A 20078-nucleotide genomic window follows, 5' to 3' on the forward strand; every position below is an offset into this window, starting at 1 on the left:
TACAAAGAAATGTGTTTTATCGCTCTTCTTCTTGGAAAACATTTGAATACATTTTATTGTATAAATTAGATACATAAATGTAAATCATAACTCAAACTCACTGCCCTTTTTTACAGTATGTGTTCAGGGTGTTCAGGGTGGGGTGCCCTGGTCTGTGTTTGGCAGGGCAGTTCGATGATTAGCTGTGTTGATACTGGCAACAGCAATGGGCTGAGCATAATGAGAACTAGAATATTTAACATCAGGAAACTCCCACTTTAATTCAATGCCTCTTCTGCTAAACAATCTCATAAAATACCCATATGTTATTGTTGTTCATAAAGGTTAACTATGTGAAATAAAGGGTGGTATTTACAGAATAATAATTCATTCAAACTGATATTTTGATAGCAGCTAAAGTTGTGAGGCCTAACTCTGAACAAATCAGGCTCTTGTTAGCCCGTTCAAACACACTGTAGAAGTATAGCGTGACTTCATTGGCTACCTGACTACCATGACTGAACAGTTATCTATACCCCTACACATTTAAAAGAGCAAAAAGAAAAATAGTCGTTTACACTCAACACTTCATTTCATGTGTCTCAGTTGGACTTGTTTACTTGAAAGTGCAGTAAACTAAAAGTACAAGACAGCTGTTTCTGTTCTATGTCTCAGTTCATTGCGTATGTGTGAGCGCAGCAGCTGTCAGGCCATCTTTGAGTTAAAAGAGGAAAGAAGAAAAAAGACGTATGTGGCGAGGAAATCCCCTGCAGTATGCCAAAAAAAAACGAAGCAACAAATAGAGTCTGCAGCAGTAATTCACACTCGGGTTTTAATGGCACACCCAAGCTGAAATTGCTCCATTTGATGATAATTAAGAGAGATTAAAAGATCATGTCAATTGCACATTGTTAAATGCAGCCAATGACAAAATATACAATTTTGAATTTCCCTTTTGAGAGCTGGGGGAAGTTTGTGCTGTGGTGTTGTTCAGAGCAGCTTGCACAGCAGGTACATTGAAATTTACATATTTCAAAGCGTCCTCTAAGAGAGTTTTGTTTTTGTTGCTTTGGCCTTGGACTTTTTTTATCTACAGTCTCCAAGATTAGAGTGGCATCATGATGTGATATGTTTGTGGCCTTGTCTATTCATTCAGTTTTGTTGACATGCATTAATGAATGCATGCAGCATGACGTACGTGCAGCAAGCACCTGTACAAAGATTAATTAAATGCATTCAATTTTTGTGTGTGTGTGTGTTACTGAATAAAGGCGGGCCACACAGTTGGACAAACACCAGGTTGTGTTCAGGCTTTTAGCTACAGCATCAGGGCATTTTACTGGGTTATGGGAATTCCCCAAGTCTCACTGAAATTGCTTCCCCCCCATTCACCAGTTTCCTTAAAAAGTGCCTCTCTCCGACACAAGCTGAATGTGTGGGTGAGTTGTTGTTTATTTGTTTTAACGTTTTAGGTGCAGTAACGGAGCATAATAGATATATAATCATTTTTTTGTCACATTGTTTATTCAGGGCAGGTTGAATAACTTGATCTTGTCACTGATTAACAAGTGGTGTTGTTCTGTGTTAGAACATTACATTGGAGTCAAACGTAACATAATGAAAGATTGATTTCTGCCCTAAAACAAAATGCTGTAAGCTATATTTGTATGGTATTTTCTGTCTTAGGGGGTACTGTATTGCTTGCCTAAGCAAATACTCTGTGGTAAATGTGATTTTGAAAATGAATTACAACATAAATATGGACATGTTGTTAAATCCATGTAAAGAACAAAATAACATTTTTTAGCTTAAAAATAATAATGATAATGAATACATTTTATTTTTATTTATGCATAAGCCTGAGAGAAATGTATTTGGTAATCTGTCACACTGTTTTTTTGTTAAAGTCTAGAGTTAATGTAAATTAAAAAGTGATATACATTGAGGCATATCTGGTGGCAGTGCACATGTCCACATTTTTGGCATAGTGAGAGAGACTCTTCAGCGAAGATGTCCCTGGTTCAAGGCCTTCAGAGGACAGCGTTAGTCACTAGTTGGCTAACAAAAGGACATTTTGTATTAAGCAGCACAGAGCTAATGACTATCAGCTGCTGATTTCTGCTGTAAGGAGATGGGAGACTGGACTGTCCTTGTGTCTCAGCAGGGTGGGGTGCATACTCTGTACTTGTGACACTGTGGACTTCAATCTGACGATTACCCCTTCTCACATGTCATCTGCGCACTATTTTGTCTTTGTGAAATAAAGAAAATGCTTTAAAATATTTTGGAAAAAGTAGGTGGGAAGAGGAAACAAAGTTTGTTATCCAGGAGGACTAAATGATCTGTGACATTGATTTCCTATATCCTCTGGCTTTTGTTTTTGTGCTGGCAGGCCTGTTTATTATTTCAGCAGCCTGAGATTGGAACATTGTGCACCTATAAACAAGGATAAGGTGTTGGTTTGGTGGCACGCCGTGTGAACTGAATGTTTGCTTTTTCCTGTTGCGAGCTGATTACTCTTTTGGGAACACATTATTGTTATTGTCGGTCGTTTTAGTTAAAATAATTTTTTGGGGCTTTTCCCTTTATTTTTGAAAGTGGATAGACCAGAAAGGGGGAGAGAGATGGGGGATGACACGCAGCAAAGGGAAGCAGGTCGGATTCGAACCCCGCACCACTGTAGGACTCAGCCAACATGGGGCGAACACTCTTACTGGGTGAGCTAGAGGTCACCCCATATGTGGTTTTAATTGCAAGTAGGGCAATCTTCAATTGAATCTAAAGCAGTTTAAGCTGCATTGTTATTTATGAAAAGGAATTCATAAATGTTATTAAAGCACACATATTACAGTGTACACACATTACAGGCTGTCGACCCACTTTCTTGTATTCTCACTAATTCACTTATACTCTTTCTTTACAATTTTAGTGAGTACAGTAGTAGTATATTAAATCCTATTTTAAATTATTAAATGTGGAAGGTAATATAAGCTATTTAATTTAATTATATAAGCTATTTCTCTATCACAGGAGTTTTAACATTAGCTGTAAATCAGTATTAGTACGTTTTTGCCCTACAGAAATTAATAATGGTGGGCAAATTAAGAGAAAAACGGGTGTGATTCAGATTAGTTTATATGTATTCATCATAAATTATGTCATGCTAGTAACATAATTTGCAAACTGGGCGTTTCCTGTTAACACAGCATTCTTCCCGATAAGACCTTCAAGGTTGATGCTTTGAAATCATTATGGAGGGTGTTTGTCCTAATTGTCTTTGTGGACACGTAGCAGTATGTTTTTACTTGTGATTCATCCAAGACTTTTTGGTAGTTAAATTAATCAATTTGACCCATTAGAGAGCTTTAAAAACATGCACTACTGAGTTGGGATTACTAAGTATCCTAGTATGGATTCGTCTAATTGTGTGCAATCATTAGATGAATTGCATCAGAAATAGTTTGTGCTTCCAGCAGTGGCGGATCTAGAAAATTTTACATGGGGGGGCAAAGGGGTAGCGAGAGATCTTGGTAGGGTGGCAGGGGAAGACGGTACATGGAAACCCCCATACGTAAACTGCTATGCCCTACTACGCCACGCAACGCCCTGCTACGCCCTAAACTGCTACAACTATTATTTCTAGTCATAGTGCCATTATCTTTTTTGTTACTATAATTACCATTATTATGAATCATAATTCTCTATATCTGTATATGGGTATCCATCTGTATCTAACCGGCAGCGGCCACCAAGACCCTGGATCTGTCTGATGTTTCTGCCCAAAAGGAAGTTTTTCCTCGCCACTGTTGCACCAAATGCTTGCTCTTTGGAGAATTGTTGGGTCTTTGTAACTTAAAGAGTGTGGTCTAGACCTACTCTATCTGTAAAGTGTCTTGAGAAGAGTGAACTGTTGTTGTATATGTAAATATTCACATATCTAACCCTATAACATATACAACAGAATGGAAATAGCCAAAAAACAAAAAAAAGGTCATGTCATGACATGTTATGTTACTGTACTGCAATTTATATGTAAGGAGAATATAAACCAACCATATGGTCCAGGGGTAACTGCAGCCTCCTCTTCCTCTCTGTCATCTTCATCTGCCTCCTCCTGATCACTCTCTGCCTCTGTCCCTCTCTCTGAACCTGCAGCCTCCTCTTCATCCCTCACTGTCAATTCTTCCTTTCCCTCTTCTCTTTCACTCATTTCTGCAACCCCTTCTGTGGTCTTCTCCTGCTCTGACCTGCCTGGTCTCTCCAGTTTACTGTCTTCTCCTTCTTCATTTCCCTCCTTCTCTTCCTCCTGTGCACATCTCAGGATTTTCTTGGCTGGAAATATCCCCACTTTTAGGCTTCAGCTAATATCTCCAGCTACTCTGGCCTGCAAAAGTCAAGATGTGAAAAGCTCTTGTTATTCTTCTATTACATTACACTGTATGGCCCTGTAGCTAATATAAGTAGCCTAAAAAACATAACATCAGACGAGATTTATTACATGCACACATCAGTTATGTTTAGACTAGCCTTCTTAACCCCGTTGTATTTGTTGTTTTCCCAGTTTGACAGTAAAGGATGTTGCCTGGTTTAATTTGTGCAGCCGTATTGCCGTGATATGTGAGAGGAAGTGGATTTTATAGTACTCCTTAACTAATCATATACAAATGATCGGTCTCAGCAAGCACTGTGTAGTGTGTTGTAACGTTACGCCACCGAAACGGCGACCCTCTGTAAACGTTATGAATTCAAACATGCCAGTTTGTAATATTTTGTATTATGCTCTTCTTGTCTTTACTGAAATCAAACTAATCAAACAGCAGAATGCGCTTACAAACCACGACAGAGCGATTTGACTTTTGGCTAACGTAATGGACGCGCTGTTGTTGATGCTGACTCGCCTTTAGCAGACATTACATTTATTACAAATTTAACTTTGGATGAAACGTGTGTTTTAACTTCCCCTGGGGAAACTGACTTCACTTTCCGAGGCTCGGCTTGGTCGCTCCAGTCTTTGCCGGGATGCAGGGCCACCACACCGCAGCAGGCTCGCTGTGTGTGTGTGTGTGTGTGTGTGTGCGAGCCAGACTGTGCGAACGCCGCTCTGCACGTTTGATGCAGGGACGTAGCTAAGTATTTGTGGGGCAGGGGGCTAAGATTACATCTACAATTATTATTTATTATGAATTAATATAAATTAATTGTTTGTTTCAATGTTTTAAGAAGCCTGTGCACATAGTGGCAGTTTGTTTTTACAAGCAAAGTTTTTTGAACACCAAAGTTAGGGGGGCAGCTGGGGGTCAAGGCCCTACAGTGGGGGGTCAGCTGCCTCCCTTGCCCCCCTGTAGATCCGCCCCTGGCTTCCAGTTAACTGAGAATAATGATCTTCGTAAATATGACAGCGGATTACCTGTTTGTTTATTCCCACAAGATGTCACTATTGCTCTAAATCATTCATGTTTGTTCAGTCGGGAGCCTGAAACTAAGTTCTGACAACTGTGGCACAGGGCTCCTCAACAAACCTGTCCTAACCTGAAACTAACCTGTGACTGACAAAAAATAGACCAGGAAAACATGATATTTAAACTTAATTGTGGTTTATTTGAAAGTAACCAAAATCCCATGTAATATTAACGTATCACAGTCAAAGCTGAAATTATTAGTTAATTAATCAATTAGTTGATTTACAGAAAACTAATAAGTAACTATTTGGATAATGGATTAATTGTTTAGCATCATTTTTTAATCCTTAAAGATGAATATTTAGTGTATTGCTGTGTATAGTGTATTATTATTTTGATAGTAATCGGAGTGCCTTTAGGTTTCAGACTGATTTTTTGGACAAAGCAATCAGTTTGAAAACGTCAACTTAAGCTTCATGGACATTTTTTACTATTTTTGTTTTCTATGTTATAGACTGAACAATTAATTGATCAAGAAAAATAATCGGCAGATTAATCAAAAATGAAAATAATAATGTGTTGCCCAAATCACAATATGAAAATTACTGTATAAATCGCACAGCATCTTTCATACCAACTATATATTACTTGTTAACCTATAGTGTGGACTTAAAAAGCTAAGTGTAACTTAGTAGGCCTCCTAGTTCAGAGGAAATGTGTGATGCAATCACAGAAACCCCCACCAGCCCCTTCTCTAAATTTATCAATGAAGAAAGAAGTTATTCTGTGAAAATGGTCGGGTTTGTCCCTGCACTATGGGGGTGTAGGGGTGAGTTTCAAAAGGTAAAAAGAAGAATAAGAAGTTGTTTTATTAAAATCATTACGACTCAAGAGAAACGTCAGGCTTGTTTGGATGATCAGTTTTACTCATGCTCGTGCCATTGTGTCATATGAACAATTCTTGCTATGTATGAATAGTCATTTACATATTTAAAAATCCACCCTGTGTTATTCTAGTAAAATCTCTACCGTGAAATATGATTATGTGAAGCATTTTGCTCCATTGTTTACATTACGGTCAATGTTTCCTGTTGGTGCCCCGCTGACAGAGAACTGTACCCTGATTGGTCCGCCGGGATGTCAATCAATCGCTGTTTACATCAAACGAGGTGGAAATTCCCGGGTTACAGCATAGACCAGTAGACCACTTCCGCAATGTCTGGGCAGAGAGACGAGGCCACTGCGAGCTGAAAGGTATCCAGACAAAAGACACCTCTTTGTTCTTTTGTTTGTCATTAAACTCCGCTTTCCGACTGACTTAACATCGATAAAAGTATCTGTAGTGGGTAAAATAAGAGCTAGCGGCTTCCTGTCCCGCACTGTCATCTAGTGTTAGCTAGCCGAGAGCTAACGAAGATGTTGCTATCAATTTGCATGACAACAGCGAAAACTAATATTAGCCTTCTTCAGCCAATCAAGGTAGCTATCATTTGCTAGATTGTGCTGTATTTCACTCTCGTCTATTGTATATGTTTGTTAGCGGAGTTTTCGTAACATTTAGTATCTTTTTTTCTGTTTCTGTCCTTTTTACACTCGGATATGAAGGTTGTAGTTGTCATATTTAGCTATTACCAACACTAGCTAGCACATTCTTGCCATATGTTTCCCTCTGGCAGGGTTGGATCTAACGCCACGGGTGTATTGTTGATGCTTTTGTCCTCTCTGCTGTCGGTTGGGCTTTTATTTCGTCACCAGTCTTCCCCGATAGTTTATTCTTCCTGCTATAACGTTAAATTATAAACTGACAGAAGGGCAGCAATGGTGTTTTTTTAATTTTTTTTCTAGCTGGGTCACTCACAGTAACGTTACGTTACATACAGTAGTATGTCTGAGTGGGTGGTATTTATTTAATCTGCGATCAAAAGTAAAGGGAACATAATTTGTTATATTTCTGAGTGGTTGTAATATTGCTACACCATAAATTGTGGTTTAAGGGGATGTTTAGGTTATTTTCTCTCGTACTGTAACGTTACAGCTAATGTTTCTGTTCAACTGTTTCCTTCCTCAGCATAAACAGTTGCGTGTCGACATTTGCTGTTTGCTCTCATGCTGTACCTACTATACTTTCAAATTGCCTTTTATCAGCAGTACACGTTTAACTTAGGATTCAAATGTGATTTGTTTTCAATGCTAAAGTTGCTTCTCTTATTACAAAGGGTGGAGGACCACAAGTCCTCAGTCCTCTTATGTTTAAAGGTGTTACTATCAGCACTTTTTTTTTTTTTTTTTTGTCAGCTACCCCTGCATTTAAAAAAAAATAATAATCCGTTCTGCTGAGTAGTTTCTGGTGCTTTGTTTTTAATTAAGCTCAAAATAACAGTTTTTCTCTTCTCTCTGCAGTTCAGAGGACCATGTCTAGGAAGTGAACGACGGCAATGGAAGGGAAAGGCCCGTATCGCATCTATGATCCAGGTGGGAGTGAGGTCAGGGCCAGGGAGGAGGCCGGAGGGGGAAGCAGCTATCGACAGCTACTGGAGGAGAACAGCATACTGCGGGAGCGAATGAAGGGACTTAAGAGTTTAGGTAGGTTTCTAAAGACACTATGGTTACTTCAAAGCTGTGGATGGAGAGCTGCTCGGGGCGCTGTCCATGGGCAGCCCCCTAGCTCTGACATCTCTTCATTTAATGCATGTTCCCCTCAGGGATCAATAATTTAGTATAATATAAAGTGTGTGTGTGTATGTATGTATGTGTGTGTGTGTGTGTGTGTGTGTGTGTGTGTGTATATATATATATATATATATATATATATATATATATATATATATATATATATATATATATATATATATATATATATATATATATATATATATATATATATAAAAATAAACTTTATAAGTATATAACAGAAACGGTGTCCAGCATTTTGTAGCAGCACTAAATTAATCGTGATTTGATTTTAACTTGATGCACCCACAAAGACGGCTTCCGTAACAGATTACATGACTGAATTTCCAGTCAAAATATGCAAATGCAGGAGGGAAACTGTCGTGCAGCAAATTATGTGGAATGTAGTTCAACCTGATGATCTTCATTGGTAGTTTGTTGAAAAGCTTGCATGTGAGGTGAACGGCCTGATTGCTCCTTTTGTGACTCACCAAAGGATTGCTACTGCACGTAATTTCTCTCTATACTTCCATCATACCACATTTGATGTCTGCTCATGTTGATAGATCTAGTCTTGGCTAGTGTTTTTTGAAGTAATTAAGTTAAATCAAGTGGAATTCAAATGAAGGGCTGCTGGACAGAGACAAGATCTCTCTGAAACTTGCAGGTGATTTGCTGGAAGAGTCTCAGTCAGAGGCATCAAGGCTTCGGCAGCGAGTGGAGGAACTTGTGAGAGACAACGAGGCCCTTAAGTCCTCCAGCTTTGCCACCAGTCTGTGTATGGGAGGGCACATTCATGCTGAAACACAAAGTAGGTCTCACGTACTCAATGGTAATTGTGAATTAAACTTGTAGACATATTTTCATATTTGTGGATTATTACTCTGGACTGTTGCAATTAAACGGCATGCTGTTGTACTTTACTGAAACTTGCATTAACCTTGGTTTTGGTATGGCTTATTTCAGGTAGACCCTGTTTACACCCCACTGCAGAGCAGAAGGAGGAGCAAACAAGCTGTTTAGGGAAGACCCTTCAGCCTGAGAAGCCCAATGTAAGTCATTTGTACTGCGAGTGAGAGCTTTTGGTACAGGCAGGAACAACTTTATGATGATTTCAGAATTGTAAATAACATTAGATGCAGGCATTACAAGAGACGATGACACCTGGCAGCTCTCAACTGGAGGATGTTTACTTTATTCTTACAAGTTCATTGATGCCATTACAGTCACTGTGTGTACTATGATGCTACTTTTGGGTCTTAACAGGAGGCGTCAGCAGAGTTTGAGGTCGTGAATGTAGATGGGAAGACTTCAGAAGCCTTGACTGTACGTACCAGACTTTTTGTGACTCAAATGATGAATAATATTCCACTAGCACAGTAACAATTTTTTTTTTTTTTTTTTTTTTGTAGTTCCAAAGAATCTTTAATTTGACCAAACTTTTTAGTATGTTATGTTGAGATATCGCAATGCTCTCAATGCTGACTCCCAACAGGAATTATTTTTGCGTTATTTATTTAGGATAAATTCAACCTTGCCTTTTGATAGCCATTTCCTTAATATTAGGAACATATCCTTGGGGTGGTGACTCACAAACCAACTCAATACTGGTAGCTCCAGCCTGAGTCAGCCAGGGGAAAGTCCAGGATTATTACTGACTAGAATTACACTGCTGATTCATTCACACACTACATCCTAGAGGATGTGTTAATAGGACACTATGCCAGTATATTTGAAGCACAAGTTGCCAAAACTAATGTTATTGGCTAGCGTGTCGTATTGTAAAATTCCTATAGCTTTACTTCGCAAGAGTATCACACCTGAACAGAATATCTTTGGTCAAAGTGTTACCACAGGCAACCATATTCTGTGAGTTCCAAATTTAGATTCAACAGGATAAACTGGTTTGACTTTAGATAAATCAGCTGCTGCACTTCATAGAAATAGTAGCACGATGACTCTTACAGCGATGAGATCTTTCAGTCTTGTGCTGGTTGAAATACTTCTTAACTGAGTTGGCTTGAGAGGGAGGACTGACTGACTGTTTACCTGTGTGGTTATCTCCAGGCCGGGTCGGTGGCAGCCGTAATCCCTGTCCTGCCTCAGGAGAACATCGAGCTAGCCAGCCAGCTGAAGAGACTAGAGAGCTCCTTCAGCATATTCGCAGAAGAGTCCAACCCGAACCAGCTGTTAGCTCACCTCGGTCGCATGGCTGTGGAGTTTCACCATCTTTCCTCCAAGGTCCAAAAGAACGAGCAGAGGACTTCCCTCCTACAGGTACATGGCGCCCCACGACGACTGTATGACTGAAATAAATGCAGGCCAAAGCAACCATCCCGCTCTTGAGATTTAAGATAGTTCTCCAACATGGTTTTTTTTTTTTTTTTTTTTTTTTTTTTATAATGTAATGACCTACAAAGTTCTATTCTTTTCTGACAAATGTTATTTTCCCACTGCAAATGTAGTTTTGGTGTCTTAAACAGTCCGTGTGGGCTTTGCATTTGCATAATCGACTACAACTACTACTGGCACACAACACAAGCTTTCTTTTTTTGAACAAATTGTTGTTTGAACTGTAATAACTTAATTGCTATAGCACATTTCTAAACAATTTTACAAAGTTCTTTACAACATAAGCAGAGTAACAGTATGACATAGGAAAAAAAAAACACTTTCAACATAAATCTTGTTGCATAGATGTTTGCATAAAGAGGAGATTGTGGATTCGTAGCCAGTACCAGTGGAAGTGCATCAACACCTGGAGTTTCTGAAATGCATTCTGGCCTAATTTTAATATACAAAAGTAAAGCAGTATTTGCAGGGATTTGGTCTATATAGAAAAGTCGTGGTTTTCACTGAAATATAGGACCATATTAGGGCTGGGCAGTATATCGATATTATATCTATCGTGATATGACACAAGTGTTATCTGTCCCTGGTTTTAATGGCTGGATTACAGTAAAGTGATGTAATTTTTTTTTTAATTTACCAGACTGTTCTAGCGTTTCTATTATTTGCCTTTACCCATTTAGTTATTATATTCACATTCATGATTATTTATCAAAAATCTCATTGTATAAATATTTTTTTTTTGTAAGCACCAATTGTCAACCCTACAATATTGCCACAATATCAATATTGAGTTATTTGGTCAGAAATATCGTGATATTAGATTTCTTTTTATTTAAATTTTTTATTCATATCGCCCAGCTCTAGACCATATGTCTCAAAAAAAGAGTGTCTTGTGCCTTTTTTTTTTTTTTTTTTATAGGTGGGAGGTATTTCCTCACGAATCTGCTCATACACATGTACAGTATCCAACATAATTTCACTCAAGTAACTTTTGTGTTGTAGCATTGTGTTAAAGGTGATTGCTTCTGTGTGGGCATACAGATGTACAAGAAAAATCTATTTCTTTTTTGGTTTTATAGACTCTATGTGAGCAGCTCAGACAGGAGAACAATGAGCTTCGGAAGAAAATGGAAGAGGATCATCATATCAGGAATCGAGATTTGGAACAATTGAGGTAATGGGTTTCCTTCTCTTTTACATTTTGACTGGGCTTTGTTGCTTCTGCTGGAGCAGAAACGGTATTGTTAGTAAGGTCAAAGAGAAAATACATACATACATACATCAGATAATACAAATGCCTCATTCTCATTGCTCTTGTCTATTTTATTTTTTAACTGTGGGACAATTTAGTTTCTCATGACCTTTTTTGAATGCAACGGGAATCAACCCGCCATTAATGTTTTGGATGACAGAAACCCTACACAACTTTGACTTTGTCCTGGATGTTGACTGGTGACCATGGTTTCATTTTTGATGGGGAATTATTCCACTGCTTTCTGTTGGCGTCATTGTGCCCAGTGGGTATCGTAGGTTCTTCCCAAATGACATCCTGAAGCTGTGTGAAAACTTCAACAGACTCTGGGAAGGGACCTTGCTCACAAACACTATCATTTTCATTTTCTTGGCGATTCAGACAGGAGAATCAGAAACTTAAGGAGCTGGTCACGGGAGCAGCAGCAGCAGTAGCAGCAGCAACAGCAGCGTCGTCTGCGGCGCCATCTGACACCGAAGCTCCGGAGGCCAAAGAGGAGCCTGTGAAGGAGGAATCAGCCGCTGTAAGACCCAAGATGGAGGCCACCACACCGCAGAAGGTAGTTTAAATTCAATTATATAGTAAATAAAAATGTTTTTTGTTTTACAAATATACATTTTTTTTTATTTTAACATTTTTCTCTTTTTAGCAATGCAGGGTTCTTCTCAATGAACTTGAGTGATTTTAAAAGTCCTCCGCTCATTAACTCGTACCATGTGGGATTAGAGTAATGGAGGAATGTTGTGGATTAGGAAATGTGTTGTGTGCCCCCAGAGTGGAAAAGCTGCAGAGAAAACCCCAACTAAACCTTGTGATGTAGAGGTGTATGAAAAGAAAATCAAGCTTTTGGAGAAGCAGAGAAAGGATGTGAGTGTTTTTCATTATTTTTTTTTTTTTTTTTGCTCTTACTGCTCATCCTCTTTTGCCATAGGGGAAAGTCTGTGTGTATTTAGTTTCCTATATGTTCAGTGTCATTTGTTTCACTTTCTGTCGCTGCTTAAAGGTACTGGAGGTGAACAAGCAGTGGGACATTCAGTGGAACTCCATGAAGTCACAGTTTGAACAGAAGGTACAGTAATGACTTTACAGCTGTTGTGAAGGATGTGGGAAGACATCACTGTGTCCTTGACTGGTATAGAGCTGCTCAAGGAGAACTAATACTTAATTCTCTCCAAATTCTTCTAAAAAACATTTGACGTTTTTGTCATTTCAAAATCTCACCTCAAACATTTGTTTATTTTTATGAAATCCCATCATTTGACTTTTTAGGACCTTTTTGACATGCCACGGTTCTTATTAGATTCAAAGCAAATATATTCAAAGCACTTATAAATTGTACAGAAATCAATCTACATGTACAGTACAAAAAGTACATGGGAGTATTTATTCTGCGTTTTCCATGAAACTGTCCTCACACAATATGAATAATGTATGTTCTTAGATTGGACTGGGTTATTTATTGGTTACATAGGTTGAAAATAGGGTTGCAACAGTATAAGTTGTGGTATACTGTATGGTTTATTATTATTATTATTATTATTATTATTATTATTATTATTATTATCAGTTAAAATGATCCTTAAAGGAATGAAAACAGGCTTTGTGGCATGTGCTTTTATTTTTTTATAATTAAAACTTGAAACTATTTTTGAAAGGAACTATGTGTAAAAAGTCTGCAATTTGAAAATAAAATATTTTTTTCAATACATGTAGATAAGCAAATGTACATGGTATGATAACCGTCAATTTTCTTACCACGGTATACCGTGAAACTGGTGTACCGCTGCAACCCTAGTTAAAAAAGAACTCTATTTAACAAATTTTGCATTATGCCGGTGGAATAATTATTTTTCCTTTACCATTAATGGTTTTTTATTTTTTTTTTATTTTAAATAAGTGAAATGACAGATTGCAGGGATTTTGTAATCGGGGAATATCTTTAAAGAACAGGGGACTCTGATGTCGGTGTGCATCAGTATGTAGTGAAGAAGCTGCGTGTGTGTTTTCTATATGCTTGTCCAGTGGAAAGGTGCAATCTTGCAATAGCTCGCTATCTGAGCATACTTACCACAAGGCCTGTCACACCTCAGTAAGAATTCCCCTCACCTCTCTGGTACCCGCTGACTTCCTCCTGTGGTGCAGTCAGAGGGCAGCAGAGACACACACGTACACACTCTCACACATGTACACACTCTCGCACTCGTACTCACACACCTCTGCGTGTGCACACCCGCAATCATGAACAGACCTAGATTCACACTTTGTTGAGACGGGGACACCATGCAGCCTTTGGTTTAGACCACAGAACCCTTAGATATATCCATTTGCGTCACTAGGTTTGTTCATATTTTACACAAAAACAGAACTGCGTGTGTTTGCAAATGTGTCCTTGTTGCTGTGGTTTAGTTTATAATTTCACAACACTCATATCTAAGGCCGTATCCTAACACATGCAACAGCTGATGTTTATCTTAACCAGAGAGTTGTTATCACTGAATTATTATTTTTTTATTTTTTGGTTTTGTGTTTATGAGAATTGTCTCTTAGAACTGTGATTAGTGGACTCGATGAATGCTGTCCTAAACTAAATGGTTTACATCGTCCCTCAGATCACAGACCTCAGACAACGGCTGGCTGAGTCCCAGAAAACTGTGCTTGAGCTGGAGGCAGAGCGAGAGCAGAGGCAGCGCGACTACGACAAGAAGCTGCTGCTGGCCAAGTCCAAGATTGAAAATGTACAGGTGAGAGTGCAAGGACACAAAGCTCAGGTGAAATTGGTCTAACCTTTTAAAGGTGACCCATTACATGGCATTTTCCTGTTCATTTTGTGTTTGTACTAGAACATGTTTACATGCTTTAATGTTCAGAAACTAGTGCTGTCAGTTAAATGCGTTGTTAACGCAAACCCATTTTAATGGCGTAAATTTTTTTTTATTGCAAGATTAACGTTCTTTTTGGCCTTGCAAACTTTGTAGTTTTTTTTTTTTTTTTTTTTTTTCACATGCTGTTGCAACAACTAGTAACGTTAGGAAAAACTACAACACCACACTGGATCTAGCTAGACCGGAAACAAGACAAGAAACACACTTGTTTGGGCTTGCGAGCCGGCCAAAACGTAGTAGGCTAACGGTACATTTTGAGTGGATGGCGAGCACGAGATCCCAAAATGGATGCAATTAAGATTCTGAATGGAAAGTTTACTTTTAAAGAGTTGCCAAATGGTTCCATTGACAAGACCAAAGTGATCTGTGTGTTTTGTCGTTGTGAACTGAGCTATCATCGCAGCACATCCAGTCTGAAATACCATTTATGGCCAAGCACACAGCTGATGCCAATTCTCCGCCCCCCCTCGTCAAAGCCAGGCGACAAAAGCACAAAGCAAGCCGATCCACTTCTCCATGCTGATAAGAGCATTAAAATGAGAAAAATAATTGGACAAAGAGAAATCGAGGGACATTTAGAATGGATAAAAATGTGCAATTAATTGCGAGTTAACTATGACATTAATTGCGATTTTAAATATTTTAATCGTTTGACACCACTATTAAAAACACTTTATTTTTCTCATACTGCCCATGGCTAGTGCTCCTGTTCACCCTCTATCTGAGACCCTCTGTTGGAGCGTCTGTCTCTTTAAGCCCCCTTCCTGAAAAAGCCTGCTCTGATTGGTCAGCGGATTTACGTATCTCTGAGTCTCCTGAAATCTCCACTGTCTTTGCACTTGTTGCAGCTGGAGACTGACTGCAGCAGAGTATATAGCAGGAGGAGAAATCCCCAATAAAGGCTTCTAAACAAAATACTAAACCATCAGGAGAAATGTGACCCGAAATTGGGGAGAAATGACCAACATTGGCCACCAAGATTACAGCTATCTTCCGTCAGCATGCAGCCACTTAATAGTTAGCAGTAGGCTAATGTTAGTTTGTAAAGGAATGGAGCAGCACTTTCTACCATTTATTTAAAAAAAGGCTTCTGAACCAAATACTACCCAAGAAAGTAATGTGACCTGAAATTGGGGAGAATTTAACAACATTGGCAGCAAAGATTACAGGTTTCCCTGGTGTTAGCACGTAGCTACTATAGTAAGCAGTGGGCATTAATAGAATATAGCAGCACTATCTACAGTCAAAACAGGCTTCTGAACCAAATACTACATAATGGGAAATGTTTCCCATTATGTAGTAGTGGGGAGAATTTAACTTTGGCAGCCAAGATTACAGCTTTTACTGCCGTTAGCAACAATGTTAACACTGCACTAGCTTTAAAAAAATAAAATAAAATAAAATACTGGCTACCTGGAGCAGATGACCAATCATAGAAGGCCAACTAGGTATTGGCCACATTTAACATTATAACATTATAGCTAGGACAGAAAATACGGAAAGCAGAATAGGACGCCTTTAAAACCCAGGGCACAGAATCTGGAGGGGGGGAAGACAGCTTCAGGATACTTTTATGAAAGGCGTTTTCAATGTTTTGGGTGTGTATATGTCAGGGGGAGAAGGAGTGCCTCAACTCTGAGACCACTGAGCTGAAGCAGAAGATTCGCTACCTGCAAGATCAGCTGCTGCCCCTCAGCAAACAGAGGGAGTACCAGGAGAAGGAGATCCAACGCCTCAACAGAGTGAGTGTACTTCATCGCTCTCTCTTTCTGCAGCTCTTCCACCGATACATTGCCTTCTGTGTAATACTGGTTTTGTCTTACTTCAGGCTTTAGAGGAAGCCTTAAACCTGCACACCCCTTCATCCTCCCAGCAACCACCTGGTCAGGGTAACTTTGCAGATGCAGCCAATAACCTGAAGAAACAGGAACTGCTCACTCAAATTGCTGTACTAAAGGAACAGGTCAGACGAGCAACAACACATAATCACACATATGCATACATGCATTCTTTTGCAATTATACAAATATTCCCTCAACTGCTTTTTAATAATTTGTTTTACTTCAGGTAAAGATCTTTGAAGAGGACTTCAGAAAAGAGAGGAGTGACAGGGAGCGAATGAATGAGGAAAAAGAGGACTTGAGGCGGCAAGTTGAGAGACTCCAGGGTCAGATTACTAATTTGACCAATCAGGTAAGCTGTGTTTACAGCATACTCTCCTGTATATGTGGCATGATTATGCTTTTAGTTTTTTTTTTTTTTTTTTTTTTCTTGCATTGAATTACAAATATAACTGAAGTGCTCTCTAATGTGGGATTTGTTTTTGTTATTGTGTGTTCTGTTATTCAGCTTCATCAGGCGCAGAACGAGTGTCAGAGAGAACGTACGGAAAGATGTAAACTGGAGAGACTGCAGATGCAGCATCACAAACAGGTACTGGCTGCAGCTCAGGTCTGAGCCTGGTAGCGTTGCAGACCAATCTTAAATGAAATGGTGCCGTCAGCCTGCGTAGGTGATACGGCCATTTTGGCCATTCAAGTAATTAATTAGGGCCACGGCATTTACTGAAAGTTGCTCTACAAGCCGTCGGGATCCATCTTGCAGTAGGATAAGTTATTGTGAATCTTGCAGACTAGCGCCCCCCCCCCCCCGTGATAGAATACAGTCACATAGATGTTGACTGCAATGAGTTCATACTGAACAAATAATACTCCAGCACAAGAGCCTCACTCCGGCTAGGTTGTTTGTTGTTTGTCAGTGCATTTGGGATCAGCAGGTGGAACAGTCCTACACCTCAGTGGGAGGCAGCTGCAGTAGGGTTGAAGGTCAGCAGTGGCCCATGCCACGACAGGGCCACTGCGCTCGCTGAGAGTAGCGGCCGTGCACTGATTGGGGATCACGTGTGTACTTGTGATCCCTCGTAGGGGCAGCAGCAGGAAAGACGTACCTCAGACCCCACGTCAGGCTCAGTGAATGGCCCGCTGAGCCCTCCCTACTGTGGTCCCTTTGTGCAGGTGGGACCGCAGGGCCTTGAGGGCTGGCCCATACACTTCCCTCCCCGGATGCCCAATGCAGCAGGTGCCGCAGCCGCCGCAGCACCGCCCCCTGTACGAGACTTCCAGCCTGTCACCCCGGTAAGGGTCCTCTAAGGCCCCTCTGTCTCTGTCTCTGTCTCTGGAGTGACTCTGGTTCACTGAGGAAACTAGGCTACTTTCTCTCTTACCTCTACTCCCCTTAACAAGCAAGTTGTAATTAGGTCTACCTGTAGCTCAACCTAGCCACGCTTACATTCACTAACCATTGTTAGGTTAAGGCAAAGACTTTGAGGGCTGCTGTTTGTGATGAATGGGTGTATTTAGTGATTTCAACTAAGGTGGTGCTTTCTCTTTGGTCAGGGTTTTCCTTGGCAGTCGTCATTCCCGCAGCCGAGAGGGGCCAGAGCAGTAGGAGAGAGTTCAAGACCACCACCAGAGAATGCAGGTATGGTACAGCCAGCAAAGTACAACATTTTGTTCTTAATGTTTGTTATAAATAAAGATTTTGTAAGGTTTCATTGCTTAAAAAAATAATGGTGGTGTTACTCTGTATTCTTCCTTATTGTAAAATGCCATCAAAAGACCAGAACCAACAGTGTGTTTGTAGTGGTAGTCCATCTCTCAATACTTAGAATTCCCTGTGCTACAAATTTTAATTTATAGATTGGAAAATAGAATATTGCCATCATTATCCTTTCTCGCAAATCCTCATCGACTCATGAGATTACACCACAAAATGGTTACATGTTTACTGTATTCATTTCACATGAAAAGTGTGTAGCAGCAAAGTTTGTGACTGTGAAGATAATGCAGTCTTGTTCCTTTTGTGTCTGCAGATCAGTCCGCAGCAGCGGCGGCGGCGGCAGCAGCAGCAGCAGGATTTGGAAAAAGGGACAGACAGAACATTGACCCTGGAAAGCACTAAGGCATCACCGTACCCACCAAATGGAGTCTGAGTAGTAGCATGAAATCAGTTTGTTTTTGAGTTGACAGGTGTGATTTGATCTATAATTTTCCTACTGAACTGTAGATATCCTATTGTAATGTTGTTTATACTTGCGTTTTATAAGGCTATTTGTGAAACACTTCGCTATTCTGAATATATGTACATGAAATATTATTTAGATTTTTTTTTTTATCAGGAACTGAAATCATTTGTTAAATGGGTTGGAATAATTAACATTGTTCATTTTATTTTTTTCAGGAAATATACCTATGTGCTTGTATCTCTGCAAGTGTGTAACAACTTGACACTTACTTTACTTGTAGGGTTACATGAAGCCATTCCCCAATATGACTAAGACAACATATACTCATTCCAACAATGAATGAATATATAGTACATTGAATCATAGAATTTACAATGTGAATGTTGATTGATTTATGAGATTTCTTCCGTACCATCGATGTTATAGAAATGTCCCATACGTGTAACTGTTCAAAAGTGGTTGTTGGAAAAACAAATTTTGGGAAATGAATTTTGATGGTTTCATACCAAAAACATGATTGTGATTATTGATAATTTATTTATAACCTGCTGTTTTGATAGTTGCATTGACTAAGTGTAAATCATTGTCTTTAGTAATGCTGTTCTTTCTATGTTGTTAGTGTAATCCCAATATATTGGAGCTATTGACATTGTATGTTTGTATCAGACACAATACACAATGCACAGTACATACACAACCTTTTTTCCCCCCCATGATGATGGACCTAATCTCATTAAACACAACACTTCTACTTGACCACAATTGATTTGATGATTTGACCACTCATTCATAACTCATCTTACTGCATCCTGTACTATTGCCCACAGTTTAGCCCCAACATAGAGTAGCCAGAAGTTACAGCACCAAAACCTTTAGGCAGCAGCGATCCATTCATACATTCCTTGTTTACTTATTGAGTTGTAATCAGTGCAAGTAGTACACCTATTACTGCTCAAGCAACAGAACGGCGACGATTGTAATCAGTATTTGGAGGCCCTAGATCTAGTGTTGCAGTAGTACAGCCGCTCCTCAGAGGAAAACCTCTGCTGGGATAGCTGGCTTTGCGCTATGTGCCACTTTAACAACCAGCAATCCAGGCCGGGCCATGCAGTCTCGTGTACTGCTGTAACATTAAGTCAAGAGCCCTGATAACCAACATAGGATCCACACCTCAAGATGTGTGTTGCCATTTTAAAAAGGAAGATCCAATCTCAAATCAAGCCATTGTTTTAACTGAATACCCATTAAATTTCCTTTAGTATAGTGTATGTCAGGTAGTCAGACGAAGGGCTTCAAAATGTGTGCAGATGAATTAGAAAAGGCTCCAGTTTATCAAACAGGTTACAGGGAACAAATTCCTGATGAGTGAAACAAGAATTGCACTTTGAAAAGGTATGCTGTAATTACTGGCAGTTGTATCTTCTTGGTTTGTAGTACTTTTTCTTCTTTGCTGTAGGCAAAAGCACATGTGAGACTTTTTGTATTTGACTGGCTTAATAAATCTATTCTAAATGTCTATA

At 39.4% G+C, this 20078-nt stretch overlaps 1 protein-coding gene across 4 annotated transcripts; it reads left to right on the forward strand.

Moving 5' to 3' along the window:
- Window positions 1–1311: 1311 nt before the first annotated feature.
- tnip1 (TNFAIP3 interacting protein 1) lies at window positions 1312–20074 on the forward strand. 4 transcript variants are annotated; one of them, XM_028588920.1, is made up of 19 exons: window positions 1320–1418; window positions 6488–6632; window positions 7779–7961; window positions 8716–8859; window positions 9015–9100; window positions 9315–9374; window positions 10116–10325; window positions 11480–11574; window positions 12034–12211; window positions 12427–12519; window positions 12656–12721; window positions 14262–14393; window positions 16148–16276; window positions 16363–16497; window positions 16602–16727; window positions 16884–16967; window positions 17459–17668; window positions 17930–18014; window positions 18406–20074. In XM_028588920.1, the coding sequence occupies exons 3-19, from the start codon at window positions 7814–7816 to the stop codon at window positions 18492–18494; spliced, it is 2070 nt and encodes a 689-aa protein (XP_028444721.1). In that variant the 5' UTR covers window positions 1320–1418; window positions 6488–6632; window positions 7779–7813; the 3' UTR covers window positions 18495–20074. The 4 variants fall into 4 exon arrangements, with proteins under 4 accessions (XP_028444722.1, XP_028444721.1, XP_028444723.1 ...); XM_028588922.1 differs by having other exon boundaries at window positions 17549–17668; XM_028588921.1 differs by lacking the exon at window positions 6488–6632 and having other exon boundaries at window positions 1312–1418.
- The last annotated feature ends 4 nt before the right edge of the window (window positions 20075–20078 follow it).

Source organism: Perca flavescens, chromosome 10, assembly GCF_004354835.1.
Source record: "Perca flavescens isolate YP-PL-M2 chromosome 10, PFLA_1.0, whole genome shotgun sequence".
In the NCBI taxonomy this organism is placed as follows: domain Eukaryota; kingdom Metazoa; phylum Chordata; class Actinopteri; order Perciformes; family Percidae; genus Perca; species Perca flavescens.

Excerpts from the sequence above, each read along its gene's own strand:
- tnip1 (XM_028588921.1), top strand. The coding sequence starts at position 7,814 with ATGGAAGGGAAAGGCCCGTATCGCATCTATGATCCAGGTGGGAGTGAG. Across the intron at positions 16,277-16,362 it reads AGATCCAACGCCTCAACAGA|GCTTTAGAGGAAGCCTTAAA; the intron begins GTGAGTGTACTT and ends GTCTTACTTCAG. Across the intron at positions 16,498-16,601 it reads TTGCTGTACTAAAGGAACAG|GTAAAGATCTTTGAAGAGGA; the intron begins GTCAGACGAGCA and ends GTTTTACTTCAG.